Below are 27,265 nucleotides of genomic sequence, written 5' to 3'. Positions count from 1 at the left end.
GCTACTAGCTGACTCGAAACTGAAAAGACGGCATTTTATCGTGAGATCCCCCTATGGGCGGGTTGAAAACATGCGGAACAAGCTCCTCCTACTGGCTGTAGTCTCTCGCCTCTGGCCAAAAAAAGCCTCAGATTATGCAAAATGAAGATTTTTGCGTCATCTAAGTTTTTTTTCCAGACACACAATACAGAAATCTCTCGTCTCAGGGGGACATGAGGGAGGGAAGCACGGTCATTCGAAAATACTACTGGGTTTCTACTGATACAAAGCTTAATGCTAATCGGTGAAGTATCCCTTTAATATTCCTGCTAAATGCAGTTTTGAAATGGTGGTTTGTAGGGCTTACTTTAAAATGTATAAAATGGTTTCTGGACCCTGGGGGTGAATGTAAAGATGTTTATTTGATTCAATTTTAATATTAGGTGTGATTCACATATCTTTAAAATCTTTAAAGTACTTTTAAATTATCTAATTCGAAATGAAAACAAATATTCTCTGTTTATGTAATCTATATGAAAAGAGAGAGATGTCAGTCCTTCTCATTTCAGCTCATTAGTTCATTATCAGTTAATGTGAACACGCCCACGGAGAGCGTGCTATTCAAACGCAAATGATCTGAGCCCAATCCATGCAAACCTATCAACGACCACATCAACTCAATACAACACATCAAGTTTAATCAGATTATTGTACTTTATGTCTTCTTGCGAGGCTGTGAGGAATAATCCTGGGAAATTTACCTCAGAAGTGCTTGTTTAATTTAGAGGAGCAACAGATCCCGCTGAGGATTGTGAATAGTACGTTTTTTTTCTTTTCTTAAGTGCTCTGTTCTAATCGCGATATGGAATAGTGTCTGTAAACTGCAAAAAGACTGTTTAAATTTGAATCGCGTTTCTGTGTGTGAATGATGAACGGCACAGGTGCACTGTTGTGATGTTACAGACGAAATATGAAAGACAACATTTCGTTGACTAGTTTTGGATAGATTATAAAGTTTTTACTGTAAAATAGACTACTGCCACATCAAATAAGCTTTTGTTTGCCAGTTTCTGCTCATATGTTAAATATATAGTATGTTTTGTCAAAAATAAACTCATCAACTAAGATGTTAATGTCTGTTCCAATGTAGGCTATTATCAAACTAATGAATCCTTAACTTTGAAATACGTATGATAAAATGTATACTTTAAAAAAAGAAAGATTACACTTGAAATATTGTTAAAATTGTAATTGTTGTTGATTTACATGTGAACACTTTTTAATAAAATAGCAAAAAATATATATTTACAAGGTAGATGTAAAAAAAATCTTAATAGGTCAATATAAGCCTTCTCATTAAATTATTTATTATTGTTTTTTATAAGTGACACATTTGGGGAGAGGATATATTCCAAAACTTTCTGAAAATACAGTATGAGAATTAACTGCACAATTACTAGAAATGTTTACCTTGGATATTATAAAATTTGCATGTATAAAACAATTGTGGAAAAATATATATATATATTTTTTTATAGCCATATAGCCTATTTGAACAGGATTTGTTTCCAGGTATGACTATGTACTAAAAATGTGCTTTTGACTTTCATTTATATTTGGATTATTTATATATATATTTATTAATATGTATATACAGTGAGGAAAATAAGTATTTGAACACCCTGCTATTTTGCAAGTTCTCCCACTTGGAAATCATGGAGGGGTCTGAAATTGTCATCGTAGGTGCATGTCCACTGTGAGAGACATAATCTAAAAAAAAAAAATCCAGAAATCACAATATATGTTTTTTTAACTATTTATTTGTATGATTCAGCTGCAAATAAGTATTTGAACACCTGAGAAAATCAATGTTAATATTTGGTACAGTAGTAATTTGGAATAGATTTTGGAACAGATTTTTATGCAATTTGGGATATTTTCTTCATATATTTCAAGTTTGTTTACTCTTTGTACAATATGAGAAAAATGCAACAACAAAAAATTAGAGCATGTTATTTCAGTTTAGTAATTATGCATTTATTAGTAGTGTATTTATTATTGCCTATTTATTTATTTAAAACTATTTGAATCTATTTTACAGATGCCACTGCCAAGCGAAAAAATTCTGACCCTGCAGCAAGAGCGGAGTACCTTGACAGGAGAAGAGTGAAATATTATTACAGTATAAAATATCTGTTTTCTATGTGAACATATAGTAAACTGTAATTTATTCCTGTGATCAAAGCTAAATTTAATCTTCAGCATCTTTAATCCAGTCTTCAGTGTCACATGATCCTTCAGAAATCATTCTAATATGTAACCCTGGACCACAAAACCAGTCACATGGGTCAATTTTTTTAAATTGAGATTTATACATCATATGAAAGCTGAAAAAATAAGCTTTCCATTGATGTATGGTTTGTTAAGATAGAACAATATTTGGCCGATACAACTGAAAATCTGGAATCTGAGGGTGCAAAAAAATCGAAACATTGAGAAAATCGCCTTTAAAGTTGTCCATTTATGTTTGCGATATTGCTATATTCACTCATCAAAAATAAATATTTTATATATTTATGGTAGGACATTTACAAAATATGAAACATGATCTTTATTTAATATCCTAATGATTTTTGGAATAAAAGAAAAATCGATAATTTTGACCCATACAATGTATTGTTGGCTATTGCCACAAATATATCCTGTGCAACTTGTGACTGTTTTTGTGATCCAGGGACACTAATGATTTGCTGCTCAAGAAACACTTCTGATTATTATCAATGTTCATATTTTTGTGGAAACTCTGATACATTTTATATGTCAGGATTATTTGATGAATAGAAAGTTCAAAAGAACAGCATTTATTTGAAATAGAATATTTCGTAACATTATAGCCTAAATATCTTTACTGTCACTTTTTATCAACTGAATGTGTCCTTGATTAATAAAAGTATTAATTACTTAAAAAAACTATTGACCCCAAATGTTACCTGTATACAATAATTTTATGAAATAATTTATATCTATAACATTATTATTTGTTAGAAAGAAATTCTAAGTCAAGTTAAAAGAAATGGTGCACTTGTGTTTGTGATGTGATTTTTATTTTAAAAAAAAGTTTATGTTCAGGAAAATTCTGTGAAATTTGTATGAAATCTGGTTTAAATCATTTTTTTTGTATAAAATGTATTGTTCATTGATCTCTTTAAATAGATTTTTAACTATATAAGGTCTTCGTGTCATTTGGAGCGACCACTTATCATGTGGTGCGGCCAATAAAAGTAATCACTGTATTAAATGTAAAATAAAATATCTTATTTCTGTGGCTGAAATATGAATCACTGATACAGTATGCTTTAGTAAATGATATTTTTAAAACATTTATATCAGTTTTATGTGATTTACAGGAAAAGTCTGTTAACTAGATTTAAGAAGGCAACTCAGAAATTATAGAACAAAAAACTCAAAAGAAATGCAAAACTTGGTTTCTAAACACTTTAATTACTAAGAACTTGTAAAAAAAATGTTTAAGCATGTTAAGGAAATTAATTAATTTAAAGATAAATCACAGTCGCACCACATGACATTTTTTAAGGCTACGGACAATTCATCTAGATGAAAAAACACTAAAATCACTTAAATTATTTTTTTTTAATGAATTTAGGTGTACACAACATTTAGGTGTACAATTGTTTGAACAATTTTTGTATTTTAAAATTGACCTGTCGAAAATCCTTATACGTCATTGACCCATTTACAAAAATACATTTAGACAACTTAACAGAGTGATTGCAGAGAATCACCTACCTATCAACTTCAAATTTGGAACACAACTTGGTTAGATATATAGCTTTGATTTTATAGTAATTTTTTTGTAAAACATATTTTGTAAAATATATATTTTATATAAAAGAAAAATATTAAATAAATTATATTTGATTTAATGTAAATTTAAACTTCCATAACTTTTTCATACTTTAATTTTTTGAAGTGCTTTCACCTCTGCATTTATAAATAATCTGCATTTTTTTCCCTTTAAAACAAGACCAAACTTGGGTCTATACTCCAAAGCATTCTTGAATTACAACCATTTAAGAATAGTGCATTTTAATGTCCATTCTCAAAAAGGGGGGTGACAGCTAAGGGGTTAAGAAAAGTTTCCAGCAAGAGATTCCTGTCAGTCCTGTTCTCTTTATTGTCAAATGAGTCAGATTACTGAGACTTTCACCTTTTGTCTTTAATGGCTCTTGGAGCTCCAGTCCCATTCTTTGAATAGTTATGCTGATATGATTAGGACTGGTAACACTCTAGTCTGGGGGTCTGGGGCGGGTTCCTATGATACACTTGTTATGCTATATCATCACCCAATATTGGATTCAATCTTTTTGTCAACTTGTTCTCTTTCAATTAGGACTAGTTTTATATTTATTTTTGCATCTGATTAATCATAGTCCTCATTTATCTGAGAGTAGGCATCTAATTTTTTTAGTAAAAAAGCATTATTTTTGAATGATTTTGGAAATATTAAATAAAATATGAAAAATCACACGAGTCCACTTTAATGTTTCACCAGGAAGTTTGTTTTGAAAAACCTTTTTTTTTTTAAAAATTGGCACAGAGTCACACATGTGGTGTTCCTGGTCAAAAATGACCGGCCTACAAAAAATAGCTTATATAAATCACTTGTTATGCTGTGTTTTGTGTGAGTGTGTGAATGTCAGATGATGTCTGGTTAAATTGTCATGTTTGACGCTATGCTGAGCAAACATAAGCAATCCCTGTTGCCGAGAGCGATTGATTTATTAATAATTTTGAAAATGAAGTCCAAGTGAGATCATTTGATTGCAAGAAGGGCAAAAGCAAAGAAGGGTAAGTGAGAGGACCAAAGACATTATGGGGATTAAAACACAGAAAAGTGCCATGGACCTTTTCAAACCGTGAAAAAGCCCTGCACTTCAGCCAATAGCAGACAGGTCTGAATCGGGTGCAAAACCAATCAAAACTTCCAGTTTGCTTTGACATTCAATCACTGGCACTGGCGTTTTGAATCAGTATCGATAACGTTTCAATATTTTAGTGAATGTAAGTGACACCAATGCATTCGTTAAGTATAGCATTTTATATCACAATACTGTATTGAAGTCAATAGCAATTTCATGTTTTGTTCTATTATAGCGCCAACAAGAGTGTCCTCATAGTGAGCCCATACATGGGTGTGTCAAATTTGGTGAAAATATCTCATTTCGTTTGGAGTTATAGACATTTATATGTATAAACATATAAAAAATGACCAACACCTGACTTTGTTTGCATTTTCTTGCCACTTACTATTAATATTTTGACATTTGGGTATTAGTATTTAGCCAACGACCCATGTTTCCAAACTTCCTACGGTGGTTTCGCCTCGATCGGTCTAACGGTTTTGAAGATATTGGCAAATGTTTTTTAAGTGCTAAATTACAATGCTACAAAAACAGTAAGGCAAAACCTAGCATGTTTGGAATCTTTGGATTCGACAAGGATTCAGAAACCTAAGGAGATGATTTGAGTGAAAATAAGTCAACTACACCTAGAGTTATAAGCATTTGAAAAATACATTTTACCACCAGGTGGCGCAGGTTCAAAACTTTTCAGGCTCCTTCAGGGCATCGTATTGATGACCCATACTGAGTTTCGTAACGATACGTTCATGTGTTCATAAAATACCATAGACAGTAAAAGAAATGGACACAGCGACCCCATAGGATTCAACAGAGAAAAGTGACGCAAATTAGAAGCACTCACTTCCTGATGGCTGAGCGTACTGCACAGACTCAAACTGAGCTTGATGACGTAGATGTGACGTGAGCAACCTGTCTGACAGTTGTAAGTCTTCTAGTAGCTGTGCCAAGAGAAATCTGAATCATTCCCTTCTGAATCTTGCGGAGAGCGTGAGTAGGAGCTGTCCATGAGCTAGGAGCAGGAGCAACTTTATGACTCTCTATGGGCTTCTCCCTTGACTTTATCGGACTTTATGCCTCCACGTCCCCCCGATTGACTGCAAGCTTCTCCTCCTGTCTATATGGTAATTTCCAGAGAGTCGCGTGGTTATGACGCAATCGTTAGCCTATTTTTACAAAAACTGCTTCTACGGGGCCATAACGTAAGATACAAGGTAATGGAGCCTTTTACACATTGTCGTGTTTCTTTAGAAATATACAATGGACAAATGGAGTCTTTAAACGCCTCAGATGTAAAGTTATTCGCTGTCAAATTGACGCCAAAATGAATGGGAGTCAATGGGATGCTAACAGCAGGTGATGGCTTGTTAGCCAATCGCGGCCCCCGGGCATGGTACGCTTTCCGGGTGCTGGATTACCCCCCTGTAAAATACAGCATTTTAGTACAAAATTCAAAATGGGCGATATGGGAACATTGGATATTAGTCAACTCGGCATGATGCCCTGAATCTAACGAGACCACTTTTATGATTTTTGGACAAATCGTTCAGAAGTTATAAGCAAAAATAGCCATTTTTCGTATTTCCGGATCAGTAGTTGGCACTGCGCCGAAACGCAGCATGTAGCTTCAGGTCATGCTTGTGAAGACATGTACCAAGTTTGGTCTGAATACGATAAAGCGTTGCGGACATACAGCCTTAAGTCTGTTTTCACAAGCGCTACGTAAAATTAGTTTGCGCTGTATTTGAGATCGGTTTGACGAATCAACTTGAATTCCTTAACTTTTTGTCTTCATCGTCTGAAGATGATCTGGTTTAGTTTTCGTGAAAATTGGAGCGACCGTCTTGGAGGAGTATCTGAGAATTCAAAATGGCGGAAAGATTTCCATGACAGAAAATGACATCATAGGCACCCAATCGAATCGTCTTGAGCCACGTAATCAGAGGAAACAAGATTTGTGTTTCTTTATGGTTCAAAAGTTTTTAGCATAAACATGAGTGAAATTTTGGACAGTTGGTGGCGCTAGAGGGATTGAGTTAGAGACTCCAAATTTGCTATGTTTACTGTTCAGACTGTCTTATATCAGTGTGCCAAATTTCATAATTTTCCCGCAAGCGGTTCTATGGGCTGCTATAGACTTCCATAAAGAAGAAGAAGAAAAATAAGAATGACAACGATTTCAAGAGGTGCCTACGCAATTTCAGTGCGTAGTGAAATGTCATATGCATGTGAAAGTGTAGTTTGCTACTATGGCTACTAAGAAAGTAGAAAAAAATGAAGAAAAATTTTAGAAAAATGGAGCAAACTAGTTAGGCAACCTTTCACCCAGTTTGTTAACCTTAGGCTTTTTAACTTCTACTAATTGTATTTGGGCAGAATTCATAAACCAATGAAAATTTAAAACATTGAAAATTATATTGATGGATAAATCATGATTAAGTATCATAAACTTTTGTTGATAACAGAGCTTCTTGTTTGCAATAAACAAAAAGCCGACGGGTTCCCTTTTTGTTGATGGAGATTGCTATCATCTGTAAAATCATTAGGATCAAATGTATTACTTACCCAGAGGTGTTGTGGTTCTTGTAATAGACCAAAACCACGCAATTCAATATGATTAAAACAGCAAACAGCCTCAAGATCCACTTAATATACGCCATATTCCTCTGTAACATGTCTGTGTAAGGGAGGATACAGGTGCAGCTTTCAGAGAGAAAGAGAGAGAGGTTTTTTTTTTAACCTCTTTCAGAGTGTTTGGGTCAGAGATGGGAGGGGTCAAGTGACATGACTGAATTTGGTCTTCTTAAAACTGTCTTAGTACATAAAGCCTTTTCTTTAAGGTTTTCTATGGTTGAAAAAGTCTCTCTCTCTCTCTCTCTCTCTCTCTCTCTCTCTCTCTATATATATATATATAAATAAAATACGTGTTTTATTCAGAGAGATGTTTTCTTTTGGTTAAGAAAAACTGAAAAATAGCTAAATGTGATTGGAGCTAAATGACAAATATTTATTTTGCCAAAACATGCTAATTTTCTAATGAAAGGAGTTACAGAGATGAGCTTTGCAACATTCACATTGTTTTCAAATAAATCGAATCAACATTGAACTAAGTTGAGCTGAATAATGACAATATTTCAGTACAATTACAAGTTGCATTTTCAGTTGAATTTGGGGAAACCACTTGAAACATTTGTTGCGTTGAGCTATTTCAATTACCTTTGTTTGATTTGTTCATTGCAAACAGCTGAAAGTCTGTACATTTTGCCAGTAAACCTGATTTGCAATGGGGGTTGAATAATTGGGGGTTGAATAATGGGGGTTGATTAAAACTGTATGATATTATCTGCAAAAGTTTAAGTACTAAACAATGTCCAAAAAATTACATTCTTACCAAAGAATTTTTGGTTTCCAAACTTTTTTTTTTCATAAAATCTGCACAAACCTATTTACTGCCTTGAGAACCATTCATATGGGTTCTGGGAGTAGGTGGTTAAATAATAAAATGTTCATAGGACTCACAGGACAACCATACCCGGTCTCCCCTCATATATATATATATATATATATATATATATATATATATATGTGTGTGTGTGTGTGTATATATATATATATACATGTATGTGTGTGTGTATGTGCATGTCTGCATATATATATTCCCACATACTTCATATATATATATATATACAAACAAATATATCATGTAAACAAAAACGTTTATGTTAGATGCAATTAGTTGATTCGACAACACACACACACACACACACGCACACACACACACACTTCTCCCTCCAGTGGTCACGCACACATGTTGTGTTTTCATGTTTTATGGGGACTTTCCATAGACATAATGATTTTTATACGGTACAAACTGTATATTCTATTCCCTTACACTAACCTTATCCCTAAACCTACCCATCACAGAAAACTTTCTGCAATTTTACATTTTCAAAAAAACATCACTTTTTTGATTTATAAGCCGTTTTCCTCATTGGGGCCAAAAAATGTCCCCACACGAACAAGGATTTCGGATATTGCCATCCTTATGGGGACATTTTGTCCCCATAATGTAAGGTTTACCAGGCCACACACACACACACACACACTTCTCTCTCCAGTGGTCTCGGGCATGACTGTCAGAATGAGGTTGAAACAGATCAACATAGCGAATTTCATTAGTGCACATCGTTAACATGACTATTCACAATCACAATTTATTTCCTAATGTGTAAAACTTGCATCTTTGAAAAAAGAAAAATTCACAGAGATCACAGAGTACACTTTTTCAAAAAACTAAACAGGAATAAATAGGAATAACACCCTGAATTAAAATACCTAGCACATGCACATAGCATTGGTCTATTCTCACAAATCCATTGTATGTCTTAAAACAAATATACTGTAGCACATGAGTCATGTGTACTTGTGCAATATTTTAGGGTATGTTTTTAGTTTTGGAGGATGCCAGAAGTGATGGCTATGAATTGTTGTTGTATGGAAAAGAGTGTTTGAATAAATCTTTTGAATGAAAGATGACTTACACACACAAAAGACACTGGCTGCCACCTACTGGTGTAATGATGTAAACAAAAAAACAAGTCACCTAACAAATCCATAAATGAATGTTTTTAGTGAATCGATTCATTGAATCAAGTACAAATATTCTTTGATGTTTTTATTGATATCTGTCATTTTCTTTAGGGTTTTATGATGTGTAATAATAATAATAATAATAATAATAATAATATGTTACATATTCATATTTATCATATAGTTTTTTCTATTTTCAAATAAATTATATTCTCAATTGTTAAAGTAAAAACATTTAAAACATTAACAGGTGGTTATTGTACTACACTATTAAAAAGTCAGCTGTTTTTGGTCTTATATGGTTCAAGTATTATGTAATGTCTTGAGATTTTGGAGCAAAAAGGCATTTTCTAGAAAAAAGCAAATCTTCAGACATGGCTAGGAAAGAATGTCCTGGACGGAGATCTTCCAGATGAGATTCAGAGCCACTGAGGTTCCAGTGCAGTGCGGCATTCTCCTCTTGAAGAGACTGTTCACATTGCTTTGACATCGATGTTGGCGACTCCATGCACCTGAGGAAGTTGACGGCAGTCAAGTGAAGCTAGAAGTTTCTGTGGCCCAGCCTCAGAGGGAATAAACTTCTCTGTCAGTGTCACCGTGGCCAAGCTTTTTATATCTCTGAGAAAAAATATAAACAATAGAGAGTGAGAAAAAAACATCCTTCCATGTTTTTGAATTGATTTGTTACACTGCATAAAATTTCTAAATATTCTTACAATGTTATATCAGTTACTAGGCTGTGAAACGGTTAACAAAATGTATTAAATTTATACCTTGTGTATGATTTTGGAAATATAGTTTGCCTTTTTCTGTTTTGCCATCACATGAATAAATTGCATTTTTAAAATATATTCAAATAGACAGTTATTTTAAATGGTAATACTGTTTTTTTTTTTTTTTTTATCAAATAAATGCAACTTTGTTGAACATAAGATAATTATTTTAAAAGCATTAAAACCTCTTACGGACCCGAAACTTTTGAGAGACAGTTGTTCTAACAACTGTGTATTGAAAGCAGTCACAGACCATAATGAGGACAACCACATCTGATGTACATTTGATATGGAGCATCTTACCCGTAGGAAACCTCCCTGACACTCTGCAATCCCAGTCCTTCAATGCGAAACTTCACATTCTTCAGTGTGCGCTTAAGTGGGTTCTGGAAAATGATCGCGACCTTCAACTCTTTCCCAACTACTGCAGTATCCCCATCAGGCTGAAAGGTAGAGGAGCACACATTTACAACAAGTGTCATGACATAAAGTGAGATCTCATGAATCTAATTCACCCAATAAAACCTAAAAGTGGCTTTGCTTGTTCTAACCTTAATTTACCACACATATTAGTCTCCATATATACACGTGAATCATTTTGAGTTTAAAACAGAGACGTCTTTTAAACTCACTTTGATGATTATGTCTGGTGTGCGCAGTCTGAAGCGAAACTGGGTAGCCAGAACCTGTTTGGTCTGTGTGACCCGTCCAGTGAGAGTGAGCATCAGCATGGCCTGGTCCACCAGATGGTCTTTATAGTGATCGTAGGGCAGACACCACTCCACAGTCTCGACTATGATGAGTAAGAGCGAAAAATTAATCTCTAATTGGCATCAATAATCCAATATGAATTAAACGCTGCATTATTGCATGAATGCACTCTGTTAAGGTCTCTCACCTTCATTAGGTTGGAGTTCCATAGGTACCTGGTCTTTCTTTACTGTAGATTTATACACTCCAGTATAGTACATAACCGCCACCTGGCTGTGGAGGTTGAAAGTGCGCTGTTCTGCACTTGTGTTCTTCACCGTGACGACCAGTGTAGCGTCTGCACCAAGCTGAGGCTCTTCTCCATCCATGGTGATCTGGACGGTGACGTCATTAGCACTGGAGATGTCGTAGATCCCTGATTTAGAGCCATACTGACAGGCTGTTTCCACAGCTATGCGTTCTTCCTCTGAATCTAAAACAAAGGCATAGTGATGTGACGCTCATTGTTATGTATGGGTTTTTTTCATTTATTCATAAGTACATTAAAAAAATGCATTTCATTCATACAAAGACTTGAATATATAACTATTGTATGGTGAGCTTGTTTTTATTTTCTGAATTAAAATTCAAAATGACGTAAACACTTTTTATGACAAGGCATGGTTAGCTCAGGATGTGTCATGTGGAGCGACTTCCCAAAAACTGAATGAATTAATAATTTATGTTACATGCTAAAATTATATTTTTTAATAATATTTATATTTGTTTAACAAAAACATAAAAAATACATATTTAAAAACTGTTAATGATTAAGGTATTTGCTCTTGCATGTATTCAAGGTGAAAGGGAAATGTAATTATTACTTTTTACTTGCTGGTTACACCACATGACATTTTTAGAGCCACTTAATTGTAACACTAATTGTAACTTCTTGAAAATGGTGTAAAATATTTTCTATGGAGAATAACACAATATTATTACTTTTTACTATACTTAAGTTGTTTTGTTTTTTTACTTTGATTTCTTTAGGACACTAATATCACACCTTCCCTGTTATTTCGAAGAAACCAACACCCTCTCCGATTCAAATGAACGAGACAATTGTTTTCAATGAACCCATTGATTCTGCACTGACTCATTTGAAAATTGGATTGATCTGTTCTTGAGTCAACAACTCACTGATTCAGTGATCTGGTCAGAGCAAGTCTCCTCCAGCTAACTCACTCACTGATTCATGTCTTATTAAGCAGATTAAAAATAAAGTAATTTTGTATTTTTACTCAATTTGAAAATTGGCACATACTTTTACTGGAGTAACATTTTATGAAGGTATCTGTACTTTTACTCAAGTACTTGATCATCCACCACTGATGAATACAAGTATAAGATATTTGCGCATGTGTTTTTAACTAGATTTAGATTTAAACTTGATAAGAATTTACAGCTGTGTGAAAGAACCTGGAAATAAAATAAAAAAAATCCCCTTATTATAACATCAGGAACATTCAACATTTCTCCACCCATCTTCTATTCAGGGTTTATAATTGTCCATCAGTCAGACTGTTTTCAATTGACAACCCTTTTCATTTCTTTTTTTTTTTTTTTACCTTCCGGGTATTTGTAGAGGTGCGTGATGTCTTCTCGTTCATCAGAGCCAACTGCTTTAGTGCTGATGCAGTGACCGACTGCGTTCTTCTTAACTTGGACAGGAGTGAAGGTGCCATCAGCAGTCCGATGCCAGTAGACTTTATCACTGTTCACCTTGAAAAAAAGAAAAGAATTGATTAGTAAGCCTCTTTGGGCCTCCTTTAAAAATTAAGTGATAAATCAGAAGTTTTAGGTATACCTCGGCAAATACAAATGGCGTGTCATGCTTGAGGTACACTTGTCCATTCCGGACAGCTGCGACAGAAGAGGGACCACAGCGAAAGACGCCCTGACTGGTCTCTTGAGGGGTGGCATCTACTGCCTGCCACCCCCCCAAACCCGCGGGTAGATCTGGACGGGCCATCCAGCAGTCATTCCACACATGGAAGTTCCTGCAGAGACAAGACAGGGACAATTGTAAGTTTACTGCCATGTTTAGTTTGACGCTGATCCTATTACAGGTTTGAATGGTGCAGCATTTGGGAGTAACAGTTATAGGTTAAGCTATTTAACATTACAGTGTACTCCGTACTTGTCTAGATTTGTTTAAAGTTGCTTAAAATATTGTAAATGAAATTTGAGCTAACCAGACAGAATCTCGATTAAGCTCCTCAATCGGCTCATAATTCTCATCTAAATACACATCTGTTGTCAAGGAAACATCTGTGTCATGAGCAGACTCGAAGTTTGTAACGCTCCGCGTGGGAATCCCTAAACACCTCATCACTGAAAATGAGAAAGAGGTTTAATTATTATGCTCAAATCAAATGGACATGTTTTTACACATTCTCAAACACATGCTCTTACCTGAGGTGGTGACCCCAGAGAAGACCCAGCACTGCCCATATCTGACCGGTGCTCCTCCGTTCTCGTAGTACTGTCTCAGGATGTCACTGCTGCCGTTCCAGAACGTGGGGGCCATGCCATTATCGTACGTACCTGACCAGTTGCCTACCAACACACCGTTGTCATCAGGAGAGTTAATCTGTCAAACGACAAATTATCCTTCTATTACATCTGGATTTTTTTAATGGTTGAATTTATGCATAGTTTAGTCATGATAACTGATATGTTCTTTCAAGTTGGTAGGAGCAGCCAGTCGATCTTTCTTTCCTATCTATGCAACCTTATTTTTTTCTTTCTCGACTTGATCCAGCTCAGTACTGTGGGCCCTCCTCCTCCCCAGCACCACCTGTCTTGATCTGCTACTGTATTCTCCCTAATTTTACTTGCATCAGCAGCATGTTTCCAAACTAAGCTCATGCTCCACTCGTCACTATGATGGTACCCCCCCCCCCCCAAAAATAAATAAATAAATAAATAAATAAATAAATAAATAAATAAATAAATAAAACCACACAACAGAAACTTCTAAATTACCATAGCTAAACATTAAACACTACTAAGTCTTCCACTTAACATTAATTTTGAACTAAAATCATTACATAACACTTCATTTTAGCATTTACCCTCCCTTTGGGTAATACTGGGAAATACAAATCCCAGCCCAGTTTCAGCTAAATTTAAGTTTGTCTAGAGAAAAAAAAGTGAAAACAATGAAACAATTCAGATTACTTAAAATGTGTCAGTTTTGTGAACTCAAAAGAAAAAGAAAGTTCTAAATACTCATAAAAGTTCTCTTGATTGAACTAATTTGTTTATTTTAAGTTTACCCTACTCAAACCAATTAAACATTTTGAGCATTAGGGTTTACAATGAATGATAATGTTCATGAAAGATTTTGTTAAAGGCTGCAATAAGATAGGAGGTCCAGAGAAGAAAGTTGTCAGAAAGTGGACCCCAGTGGAAAGAAATAATATGACCCCTTTAAAAGGAGCATTCAAACTCACCATTGCGGACAAAAGCCTGACCACATTGACAGGATCTCCCCATCCTGATGCTGGGGTACCACTGTGCTCCAGCAAAAACAGGCACGCTGGAAGGATGCCCTTTTCAAACTAACATACAGAAGAAAGTGTTTTTTTAAAAATCGCATTTTATCTTTAAACGAAATTAAATATAATCCAATTTGAAATCTGTTTTTCTGCCATGCGTTCAAGCTGAGAAGGAATCTATTAAGTTTTTATGAAAACATCAGATATGTTAATATGGATGCATTGCTCTGACCTGGCCAAAATTCCACGGCCTGTCTCCAATCTGGTTGTCAGTTCCGTAATATATTATTCCCATGTCATTTAAAACATACTCTTTCCTCTCTTCCTCATTATCCATGTACACAGAGTCGCCTAGAAGAGAAAGAAAAAGTGGATGAAGCAGAGTTTCCATTTCCCAGCATCTTGGAATGAGACAGACCGTGTCGAAAGAAAAGGACAACAATAAGGTTGCACTGTCCACAAATGGGACAAAACAGGCACTGAATACTCCTGGCACTGCATAGACTCATACTCCGACTACTTCTTAATGACTTATTTTTCAATGCATGATATATATTTGTCTTGATTATATACTTGATGTACTCATATTTATCTGTCCAAATCATGGATGTCACAATTGAAAAGACTTACTATAATCATGGCCCAGACAGCAACATTGGGCCCACATCTGGTACGTGTGGAATCCACGTGTACCAGATGTGGGCGAGATCTGGACTGACACTATGTTGCTGCGTAATGGAGCTGAGCGCAAAATCTGGGACACAGTAAAATATTATGATAATGGTAATTAGAATACATTAAGAACTATATTAACATTCTAAATTTATTGAATATCAGTTCAATGGTTTATGTAAACATTATGAAAGTTATTGGATACAGTTAAGAAGGTCAAGACCTCTGAAGTTGGACAGGACAAAATCCCCATTTTAGGCGGGACAGACATTTGATTTGTTTAAAATAGGGCTGTCCAATCCTGCTCCTGGAGGATCACTGTTCTAGAAAGTTTCACTCCAACCCCAATTAAACACCTGAACCAGCTAATCAAGGTCTTACTAGAAACTTCCAGGCAGGTTTGTTGAGGCAAGTTGCAGCTAAACTCTGCAGGACAGTGGCCCTCCAGGAGCAGGTGTGGACCCCTGGTTTAAAACAAACTGCTTTAGGTTAATTTAATGTTAGCTAAAAGATATGTAATGCCTAATATATCCAATAGATTTTAACAATAAACATGGAATTTGTGCTTTTAAAAATGTCTCAAGACAGTATTTGTGGAATGTGCCAGATAATATCACACTACAACTACTTTTTATTATGTGTACTTCCTGATGTTATCATTCTCCCTATCTCTCTCACCCCGCCCTTGTTCTCACCTTCACACCAGGGGTTGAACAGCATGTAGATGTCATTGTCAGGACTGTACGCAGACATGGCCTCGCCCGTCGGGGAACGTGTTGCAACACCAAGCCTGTACTTGCCAATAGCAGCAGTTGGCAGAGAGTTGACAGAAAGTTTGATTTGTTTGTCTTTCTGTTCAACTATCTTGGCCTCCCAGCAGTTATCCTGCAGATCCTCAACCAAAGGAACAATCACATGTGTGCCTTTGGACACATCTGGGAGATTACCTGAAAGACATAAGCACACAAACATACGGAGATGGAATGACAAATGCTTTTTTAAGACCAAAAACATAACCATGAGATCAAAAGTTTGGGGTTGGTAAGATTTGTTTTATGCTTTTGAAAGAAGTCTCTAAACTATACAGTGAATACAATTTGAAGGAACTGTTTGGGTTAAGGCAGTGGTTCTCAATTCCAGTCCTCGTGACCCACTGCTCTGCACATTTTGTATGTCTCCCTTATTTAACACACCTGAACCAGATCATCAGCTCATTAGGAGAGACTCCATGAACTGAACTGAGTGTGTCAGATAAGAGAGACATACAAAATGTGCAGAGCAGTGGGTCACGAGGACTGGAATTGAGAACCACTGGGTTAAGGGTTGTAAGATGGCAAAACTGACCTAGTTTCAAATCTAAGTGAAGTTTATCTGTCTTCGAGTTGAAAGGTCTTGAGAGCTCGATCAGCATCTGAAAGGTCTGGCCTCTGCGGATAATGAGGTTTTCGCAGCGGTAACGATCTGTATGATGCTCAAGTCGGTTCGGTTCTTTGTTGGATTTGAGAAGGTCTATAGAACGCACTTCCAGTATGGTACCTGAAAGATAGAGAGACAGAGCTTGGATGTTGTGCAATATATATTGATCCAAAAATAAAAATTCTGGCATCATTTGACAGTCTTCTGTGGAACATTATTAAAAATATTTCCCTTTGTGTTCCACAGAAGAAAGTCACACAGGTCTGGGATGACTTGAGGATGAGTAAATGATGACTGAATGTTCATTATTAGGTGAATTATCGCTTTAATATTTGTTCAAGCTTTATTTTTGGAGCCAAAACACTCTCTGTCCAGTTAGGTTACCTGTCTCTGGCATCTCGGTGGTTTCTGTAGGTCCACCTGTGACGCCATCACCTGCAGTTTTGCAGCAGCAGCAGCACTGGCGAAACCATGTGCAACATGACCACTTCGTCTCTGGCTTCTTTAGCTTCACCTTCTCTGGATCCTCCGGTGGAAGAGTACCGGCTGGAAAGCGGCCGATGGCAGAACGATTCCTGATTGATAATGTGTCTACAGGCATACTGAGAAGTAAAACAGAAAAATTGAGAATATTTGAAAGATTCAGACAAGCCCTCTAAACACTAACACCATTTATCTTACTAAGACTCTCTCATTCAGTTTATGCCCCCGCAATATTTTGGTGCATCTCATGTGTTTAGTTTTTTGTTGTTTAACATGATATTTTTGAGTGACATGTAAAGGGGTAGTTTAAATTAAAATTGTGTCATTAATTACTCATGTCATTCCAAACCCGTAATACTTTCGTTTATCTTCGGAACACAAATTAAAATCTTTTCAACTCTAACTCTAAAGAGCTTTCTGTCCCTATATTAACAGCTACACAACTACCATTTTAACACTTCAGTGTAAAGTGTAACACTTCAAAAACTTCATAAAGAGCTTTTGAGTTAGTCCAAATTGTCTGAAGAGACTCGATCGCTTTATATGATGAGCAGATCTAATTTAGGCTTTTATTTACATATAAAAAATCATCAACTCACACATCAGCTGTGGTAAACGGAAGCTCAAGCATGTTCTCTTGACGTGCAAGAACCAATGAGGTTCATTCTCGTGTTACGCAGAACGTTTGAGCTTCAGCAAGAACCAATGAGGTTCATTCTCGTGTTACGCAGAACGTTTGAGCTTCTGCAAGAGGTTTGTTCTTACGCATCAAGCAAGATCGGTTGAGCTTCTGTTTATGTTCCCTGATCAACGTTCAATTTAATCTGTTTATCATATAAAGCAATCACGTGTCTTCAGAAAATTTGGACTAAACTGCTCAATTAACTAATTAATTTTATTAGCTCTCAGATTTAATCAAAAAGATCTTCATTTGTGTTCCGAAAATGAACATGACAAATGGTGCAGCATTTTTGGCTACAATGTTTTTTTGTTTTTTGGGGAAACTTTATCCCCTTCAACTGAGCGGCTTTTTACCCCAACATACTTTTCTTTCTCTTATTCAACAGTTACTGAAATAATGTTGACAATCACTTTTTCACATCCAATTATTTATTGACTAATTACTGTAATAGGCAGCATAATGTACAGACAGGCAGTTATTATTGCTATATTCAGATTTTTTTATTAAATTGATCAAAAGTAACAGTAAAGATGTTTATAATGTTACAAACAATTTATATGTTAAACAAATGTTGTTCTTTTGAACTTCTTCATGAAATATTCTTAAATAAATTGCTATTGTGGTTTCCACAAAACAGAACAACTGTTTTCAACATTGATACTAATCAGAAATGGTTCTTGTTAATCAAATCAGCATATTGATTTGATGATTTCTGAAGGATCATGTGACACTGAAGACTGGAGTAATGATGCTGAAAATTCAGCTTTGATCTTAAATTACATTTTATAATATATTCACATAGAAAACAACTATTTTAAATTGTAATAATATATCACAATGTTAGTGTTTTTACTGTACTTTTGATCAGATAAATGCAGCCTTAGGGAACATAAGACACTTAATATATCTATCTATCTATCTATCTATCTATATATATATATATATATATATATATTTTTTTTTTTTACCGACTTCAAACATTTGAAAAAATTGCTTCCGGGTCAGGGTCGTCCAGATCACCCTTTTGGCCATGCAGTTGTCTGTACATTATCCCTAATACCTTCCATAACAGTTATTTGGAGAGAAACATCTCTGGACATCCAGAATATATAGAGTTTCCATATATTTACATTGCAGTATAATTTCCCAAACAGTTTCTACCAAAATACCACTATAACCATAATTCAGTAATAAAATACAGTAGTACCTATATAGTAAATAGCAGTAGATCCGTTCATGTAATGGTAAAGTTTTTCCTTACTTGTTTGCAGTCCTTTGCAGTTTGTAAAAGTGTCAGTCTTGTTTATGCCTGGTTTACGTCTCCACTCTAAAAATACCTGTTGTAATTGTGTCTCATCGATATAATGCATCGACTGAGCTTTTAATTTAGGACCGAACTCCAGCAAGTGTCTAGCTTTTACTATTATATATAGGGTAGGGCTAAGAACCTGTGTGAGGATTGCGTGAGAACTGGTTTAACAGGATGACTGAAATGTTTAAAAATCATGCAATACTGTTGGAGTAATTCTGGGCATGGAAGATGACACAAGTCAGCCTGGTGAAGCTGGTCAAAAAAGGCATGGGTAGATATCGAGACAGTACAAAACTAAAACATTGCTTCTTTTGGTGGCAACACAGCAGACAGACAGACAGACATTAAACGCATTAGAAATCTACAAATCCTGTAACTGGAATACACAAATCACCTCATTCAGTGCTTTGAATTGTCATAGTCATTTAGTGATCATTAAAATACATCACAGGCAAACCAGTTCTCAATACACACAAAAGCGTGCTCTGTTATGAATCAACAACCACAACGGTATCAATAATTACTGCTCAACAAATATAATTGCTATATACTAAATGGCTAAAACATTGACGCATGGAATGCACTTTGCCTTGTTGTGGTCATACACATCACAACTATGAATTATTTCTTCAAATGCCCACCTGAACCCATGCTTTACGTTTTAAAAGGAAGTTATGATGGTCAAAAATGTCTGCCAGCAAAACACTTAAAAACAGATTCTGTATTGCCCTAAAACATGGCTAGAAATTAATATAACATGAGGATATTTTGACTTGAAGTCATGTTGCTTCTCTCCACCTATTTCTGTTTACATGCTGAATATTCTGATTATCAGAACTTAATATCTTTCCAGATAACATTTTCTGGCCCCACTTCATATTAGGTGTCTTTAATTACTATGTACTAACATTTCAATTAATAATTTGACACAATGCACTTATTGTGTGCATACATGTTTTTACATTGTACTTATATTTAAAAAATGGTTGCATTTATAATTACAACTATACATTTTTTAAATGCAAGTAAATAGCAGTCAAAGGCACTAGAGATTATATATATATATACTGAACAAATCATTGCATCAATATAATGCACATTACATCGGGGAACTTGTTCCTTAAATTGGTGCTTGCAGTCATATTTGCACAACACTTAGCATCTGAACATAGTCTTTAATAAGAGCCCACAGACTAATATTTACAGTGTGTCGTCATCAAAGAATTAGACCCAACTAGACACAAACATGGGGAAGAAGAAGAAACATGTTTCTTTATTGGCGTGAATATTCACACCACAGCTGGCTTATCTTCACCGATACATCGCAAGAACAATAAACAGGACCTTCAGAACTGTAAGGGTTAAAAGTAAAAGCAGATGTTGTGAAACATCTCTCTCTATCAGCATGCAGTGCGGTGTTCATAGTGGTCAAACTTTATTTGAAATGAGAACCGTCATTTATCACACACACAAACACACACACACACACAAACACAGACATACAGGATGCTGACTGTTTTTAAAGGCACAGTTCACCAAAAAAATGTTTTGTAAATTTCTCTCATGTCTGTGTCTAAAGTTAAATATAATTTATTTAAATTAAATTAGGACTGTTATTGTATGGAAAAGAGCAGCATGAACATTCATCAAAATATACGTAAATACAAATACATACGGCCTAACAAATGGCTGACTTTTCATTTCTGGGTGAACTATCACTTTACGTCTGATCAGGTTCAGCACATGAGGTACAGGTTTAGAAATGGTTAGTGAACTTTAATTAGTATCTAAAGCAGTGCATGTAGTAAGTCAGTGAGACACACACACACACACACACACACACACCAATTATTCACTGTACATCAAAGAGACAGGGCGGTAACCATTGGCAAAAGCTGGCTGAGCTCAGACTCTATGTTGGCAGTTTTGTGGACAGGGTTTCCACGCAGATCCAGTCTGGTCAGTTTAACGCAGGACACCAATGATTCAAGATCAGACAGTTTACAGATTTCTGAGAAATGCATTAAGAAAACACTTTTTACAGTTACAACACAGTAAAAAAAAAAATTACATTACACACAAAACGTAAATTACACACTAACAATCTCAGATCAGATAATTAGATACACTTTATTTTGATGGTCCAGTTTAGACTTTCTACTGACTTTAAGTAACTTTGCAACTACATGTCAACTTATTCTACTAACCCGAACCCTAACCGTCTACTAATACTCTAATGAGAGTTAGTTTACATGTAGTTGAAAAAGTTACTGATAGTTAGTAGAATGTCTAAAGTCGACCATCGAAATTAAGTGTAACCGATACAGTATAATACACATCCTTAACTGGTGAAAGAGAAATCTAAATATAATCATGTAATATTATGTTTAATTTATGTGTTTTAATACTGTTTAATATATATTTATACTACCATTCAAAAGTTTGGGGTCAATAAGACTTAATTTATTTGACCAAAATACAGTAAAAATAGTTATAATGTTAAATATTATTAAACATATGTTGCTCAAGAAACATATTACTTTTACAATCTTTGATGAATAGAAAGTTTTTTTGTATCATTATAAATGTCTTGATTCTAACTTTAATTGACACAAATTGATCAATTTAATATATCCCTCCTGAAAAAAAGTATTCATTTCTTATAAAACAATATAATAATATAGTAAAACTCATAATAACAATATAATATATTTATATATATTATTTGTAATATAATAATATAGTAAAACAAAATTCATAGTAATCAACTCGCACAATATTTGCACTTAAAACTATTTTAAATGGACTGGAAAATAAAGGGTCTGGAAAACACTTGCAGCGTGACAGAAACAGTAATGTGTAGCATCAGGCACTGCTAATGTTATAATGGGTTTAATCTAGTTTTATTCTAGTTGTTATCACACAAGGCTAAATCCCACACCGGCTCTGACACCAGAAAATGGTGTTAAGCTTAACGCATATTTGTGTTTTTTTGAAGAAAAGGATACGATTGTTCTTCAGAGAAACCTCCTCTAGTTTGGGCAGATGATACAGTCCCTCCAGACTTTCAATGGCGTTATCATCGGCCTCCAGCACCTGAAGCATTAAACCACTCCATGTGAAGCGCAATTCGCCATTTTACAATGCAATCATTTGAAAGAAACACTGAGTTACGGCGATGTTCACACAGAATGCATTTTTGCACTTTCCAAAGTTACTCGCCACTCAGCATTTTCACAGCCCACAATTCTGACATCGATACCATGGGGAAAAACTCCCATATAGATTATTTTAATGTTATCTCTATATATTTAATGTTATTTTAATAGACCTGACTCACTGATCCATTACACTGATGCACATGCGTTTTCTTTCTCAACTGTTTACGTTCACTTAAAACATATGTGAATACTCGCTAAGTATTTTGACATTATTTTGTGTGTATTTGATGGTTTAAGTGCAATAAACAGAGAAAAATAACTCAATTTAGTACTGAGAGGCGGCTTTATGTGCCGCACTTTGGGTGTGAGCTCAAAATCTGTGGGAATGAGTAAATTGATGTGCAATATGTGCAATCCCACGCCTAAATTCAAGCCCAGTAACAGCAACAATATTACTCCGGAGCAAATGAAGTGAGTGAGTGAGAGGAGGCGGGTTTGTGTGTCACTCGCTGTCAGAGAGATTGAAGATGCGCTGTCAGCGCTGTCATATATCACAACTATTCAGTGTTTTCAACCACATAAGGTTTATTTTAGGTTTCAGACATTTAAATACACATAAGTACTAGCAAAACAATACATTTATAGTGTGTAAAATACACACTGATGTCTATGGAAGCGGCAATTACAATCCTTTCAATTATAAATTGATGACGTGTTTAGATACACATTGTGTAGGTAACTATAAAATTTACTTCTTCTCACACTTCACTGGTCACTTTAATGTATTCCGGGAGAAGTGGATGAATTGACGTGCTGTAGACCTAAATCTGACAGATACAATTCTCTGAACTGTGGTGCGTACTAACATGGCGCCCATTGTGCGTTATAGATCAACTAACATGAATCATGATCATTATAAAGGTTTCTTAAATGACAAAACACATTCACTTACACTCACTCACTGCCAAGGACTGACTGACATGTAACGCAACCAATCACAGTTCGTTTTGTTCCACGTCATGTTTAGTGTGGACATGTAAAGTCGATGTCCCTATAATAACAGACCGTCATGCATCTAATAAATTATTCATTCAAGAACGTTGTGCAAGTTTACTGCAATAATAGAGCCGCGAACTTCACATACTTTTGAAAATCCAGCCTTCAGTTGATCCTGAGCGCTCATTACCACAGTTGTTAACATGATGGCGTTCTTCTTCCACGATGGGTTTCGCGTCAAGCATTAAAGGTGATGCGTTATAAAATAACACTCACTTTGTGCAAGACATGCAACAAGTCAGGAGAGGAGTGTATTTTGCCAGAGAAGGCAAAAAAATGTGAAAAGAATTGCTGAAATTTAAAGCTGGTTTGTAGCATACCAAGAATACAGACTACTTTGCTGTAAGTTCAGTAACTGTTATTTAGTGTTATTGTAGTTGGGTTTGGTGGCTTAGGTTTTATTGTGAATTTGTTATGTAAATTTCTTATATTTATTTCATTTATATTCATTTATTTAATTTTAATATATTACATTTTAAGAATTTTTCTTTTTCTTTTTTTCAATAAAAAAAGCGCCGTTCTTTCATGTCATTCACCATCATTTTGAGGCTCTTTTTTTTTTTAAGTATCGGTTCAGGCTCTGTTTAGGCACCGGTACTGTTTTAAAAGTATCGATTTGGCACCGGTATAAAAAAAAACCCCAAACGATACCCAACCCTACCTGCGTCTCTCTGTTTTAACAGCGAAAACGCATTCTGTGTGAGGGGTTCCGAACAGTGATTTGTGGGAAAATGAGGAAAAGAAGCATGGGTTCACCTCTAGGCACTGCAACATAGCAAACTGAGGTGGCAGCCGCACAAGCTGATTGGAGGAGAGGTTGATATGTGTCACCAAGAGAAGCTGATCAAGGTGACACAAGGTCGTCAGGTTCTGATGTCGGAGAGAGAGAGAGAGAGAGAGAGAGAGAGAGAGAGAGAGAGAGAGAGAGAGAGAGAGAGAGAGAGAGAGAGAGAGAGAGAGAGAGAGAGAGAGAGAGAGAGAGAGAGAGAGAGAGAGAGAGAGAAAAAAGTTAATGTTTGGTTTCGAAAGGACAGAACATGTCCTGCTGAAGGATGTGGTGAACGCCAGAGAAACACTGTTTGAAAGTTAGAAAACAAGTAAAGCATGTATGATGGCGGTGGATCACTATTGTAATCCATTTAGTCTGATACACAGGGTGTGACTCGCTGACAGAAACAAGGGAGAGCTGTGTGTTTTTACTGTGATTCAGGAGAACACACACATGGGTGTTTCTATGAACTGCATAGTGAATCTGACAGTTACTCTATTTCTTAACCTTTAATAGGTGCACCCCAAATAATTAGTAGTTTGTCATTTTTTGAATAGAAGAGAATTTATGCCACACTTAAATGAAATCGTACATAGAAACAACATTAAATACAATACACCCATTCACAGAAATAAATAAAAACATGGAAACATAGCCATTTTTTTCTTAAATAATAATGAAAAATGTGTACATTTGTTTTATTTATACCAGAAACTTTCAGAACTAACTAACTAACTAACTAACTAAATTGCTGCTATCAATGCAGAATAGAAAAACAATTTTTACTACAATGAATGTATACTTCATATGTTTGGGTTTGAAGTTTTTTATTTTTATTCTTTACCATTCAACATTTTTCGGCACGTATTTCCATTTGATCTGCTCAGCAAACCCTCAGAAACTATATTAAATCATAAATTATTCTTGCCTTTAAAATATTCACAAAACTGATCCACATCTTATGATCATTGCTGCTGATGCCAATACAATTTTTTTTTTGTGCATTTAAGACTCGAATGGTAATGATGACTCAATAAGTTGAGTACAAACATAGTTTAATAGGATATCATGTTCAAAATGTGCTCTATTAAATGGCTGAAAGGCCTATCAAAGATTTAGAAAGTCAAATGACTATTATCTCTCGCGTGCAAATGGTTGAGTAAGACTATCTCATTGTTTATTACTCATGTATCTGTCATGCCATTCAATTTCACACGAGTGAAAACATTTAAACAATTCAGTCACGTTCATTACGTCAAGCACATTAAGACATCATCTTTTTTTTAAACATCCTGGTCATTTATGGAAGTTTACAATAAATATATTTATTTAATAACTACATACCTCACATATTTTAATATTTAGTTTAAATTAACACATTAACCAGGACAAGATTATTTTAGTAAATGAAAATTTAAACTATTAAAAATAATAATAATAAACTGAAATCAAGAAAAAAAAATTAAAAAGTGAAACTAAAATATTCATGCCTCTGAAACTAACATTTAAAAAATAATAGCGCTGTATTAATGAAGGCAGATCCGAAAGCAACTGATTTGCAATTGTCAGTCTTGCATTGTCACACTGCCTCACACACATTACGGCATTTAAGATTTTAAAGTCATTTTATTATAAAAAAAAAAATAAATGCTTTCATAAATTGTTCACAATGAGACCAGCATCATGCATTACGAAATTAATGTAAAAAAATTTATTCCAACTTTAAAATTACCCCCAAATAATGGCGAAGAGTAATTAAACTGTTTAAAAGTCCAGCTTGAACTTAATTTATGAATATTTATTATTAGTTTTTATATTAAATACGCATTAAGAAGATGTCTTCATCATATACTGATGAATGAGAACATAAATAAAAAGAAATTAAGAAACAAAAATTAAGAATAAGAAATCTTCATTGGAAAATTTCATTGAAATAAAGCGAATAAAAAACTAAATGAAAACTGGAAACTATAACAATCTCAGTCCCGGGTCGGCCGCTCTTACCTTATTGGAAAGGCTGAAGACCCGCACCTCTGCGTACTCCATTTTCAGGATGGTGTTTTCAATCAGGAACTTGCTGCACAAATCACTGTAGTAGGAAGAGCGCATGGGGTCCACTTCCTGTGAGAGCGAGGAAAAGACCAATCACACGGCTTACAAAGGCAAACGGCACTATCACTGTTGCCTAGTGAGGGGTTTCGGGTTTGAACAAACACCTGACATAAAGTGTTCAACTCTGCACATCATTTGTGCCATGGACATGATTGACACATTACTGGAGTATAAACCAAGGCATTGTTTATGTAAATAAATGCCTAAATGATGCATTGTTAGTTCTTCATTGTGTCCTGTCGACAGAGCATGTCTAATTGTTGAGGGTGCAGTGCTGTGTTCTCACTTTGAGGGATTGGAAATGTGCCAGAGTCTCTTTCTCATGGCCTAGAGGATCCAGAGCTCTCATGAGGAGGATGATTGTCAGCAGACACCCTGAAACACACACAGACGCACAACAGCTTCTTTTCTCTGAGATAATGCAGGAAATACAAATGCTATGTGAAGCATGCATGTACAAAACACACACACCTTTATGAAAACAGACGCGCACACACACACTTACATTTGTTCTGAGGCTCGAGCTCCAGCAGCTGATTGCAGGACTGAAGCTCAGCCTGTAGCACTGAACTCTTCTCAACCGACAGCTCACTCCTGCAACACACACACACACACACACACACACACACACACATACATTTCCATGTTTTATGGGGACTTTCCATAGACAATGATTTTTATACTGTACAAACTGTATATTCTCTCCACTTACACTAACTCTACCCTAAAACTACCATCACAAAAAAACTTTATGCATTTTGAAATTTTTTTTTTAAAACATCACTTAGTTTGATTTATAAGCCGTTTTCCTCATACGGACAAAATTGAGATCATCATGAGATCTGTTTCTAACATGAAAATTTGGCTTTAAATATTTGTATTTAAATAAATTGTAATTAAATAAAGAGATTATGATTGAAGACAGTTTAAGTGCAATATACACACTTTAAGAATGCAATTATTCACATTGAACTTGGATACTCCATGTATAAAATGTATGATGGATAAGGCAGTCAAAATAATGTTAATGCATTGCATCAACACGTTTAATGCCTTTTTTTTGTTCA

General features: G+C 35.1%; 2 protein-coding genes across 3 annotated transcripts in view; both read right to left on the bottom strand.

Annotated features, from left to right (window-relative positions):
• Window positions 1-9,706: 9,706 nt before the first annotated feature.
• tgm1 (transglutaminase 1, K polypeptide) lies at window positions 9,707-19,189 on the bottom strand. 2 transcript variants are annotated; one of them, XM_084099424.1, is made up of 14 exons: window positions 19,050-19,189; window positions 17,008-17,225; window positions 16,552-16,743; window positions 15,903-16,154; window positions 14,768-14,886; window positions 14,491-14,598; window positions 13,448-13,625; window positions 13,228-13,366; window positions 12,840-13,032; window positions 12,601-12,754; window positions 11,181-11,465; window positions 10,915-11,075; window positions 10,586-10,725; window positions 9,707-10,127 (listed from the first exon to the last, which is right to left on the bottom strand). In XM_084099424.1, exons 2-14 carry the CDS (start codon window positions 17,222-17,224, stop codon window positions 9,983-9,985), a joined length of 2,283 nt encoding a protein of 760 aa, XP_083955550.1. In that variant the 5' UTR covers window position 17,225; window positions 19,050-19,189; the 3' UTR covers window positions 9,707-9,982. The 2 variants fall into 2 exon arrangements, with proteins under 2 accessions (XP_083955550.1, XP_083955551.1); XM_084099425.1 differs by lacking the exon at window positions 19,050-19,189 and having other exon boundaries at window positions 17,008-17,348.
• A 1,158-nt stretch (window positions 19,190-20,347) lies between these two features.
• The window catches only part of rabggta (Rab geranylgeranyltransferase subunit alpha), a 23,113-nt gene continuing 16,195 nt past the window's right edge, over window positions 20,348-27,265 (bottom strand). The window contains exons 12-17 of the mRNA XM_084099347.1: window positions 26,704-26,792; window positions 26,485-26,573; window positions 26,091-26,207; window positions 24,074-24,187; window positions 22,109-22,196; window positions 20,348-21,111 (exon numbers count right to left, since the gene is read on the bottom strand). Of these exons, the coding sequence (XP_083955473.1) occupies window positions 20,963-21,111; window positions 22,109-22,196; window positions 24,074-24,187; window positions 26,091-26,207; window positions 26,485-26,573; window positions 26,704-26,792 (646 nt within the window). The 3' untranslated portion in view covers window positions 20,348-20,962. The remainder of the gene's footprint in view (window positions 21,112-22,108; window positions 22,197-24,073; window positions 24,188-26,090; window positions 26,208-26,484; window positions 26,574-26,703; window positions 26,793-27,265) is intronic.

This window comes from Abramis brama (genome assembly GCF_963993115.1).
Source record: "Abramis brama genome assembly, chromosome: 22".
In the NCBI taxonomy this organism is placed as follows: Eukaryota; Metazoa; Chordata; class Actinopteri; order Cypriniformes; family Leuciscidae; genus Abramis; species Abramis brama.
Note: the sequence above shows the minus strand (reverse complement) of the source record. Positions and strands in the feature narration are given on the sequence as shown.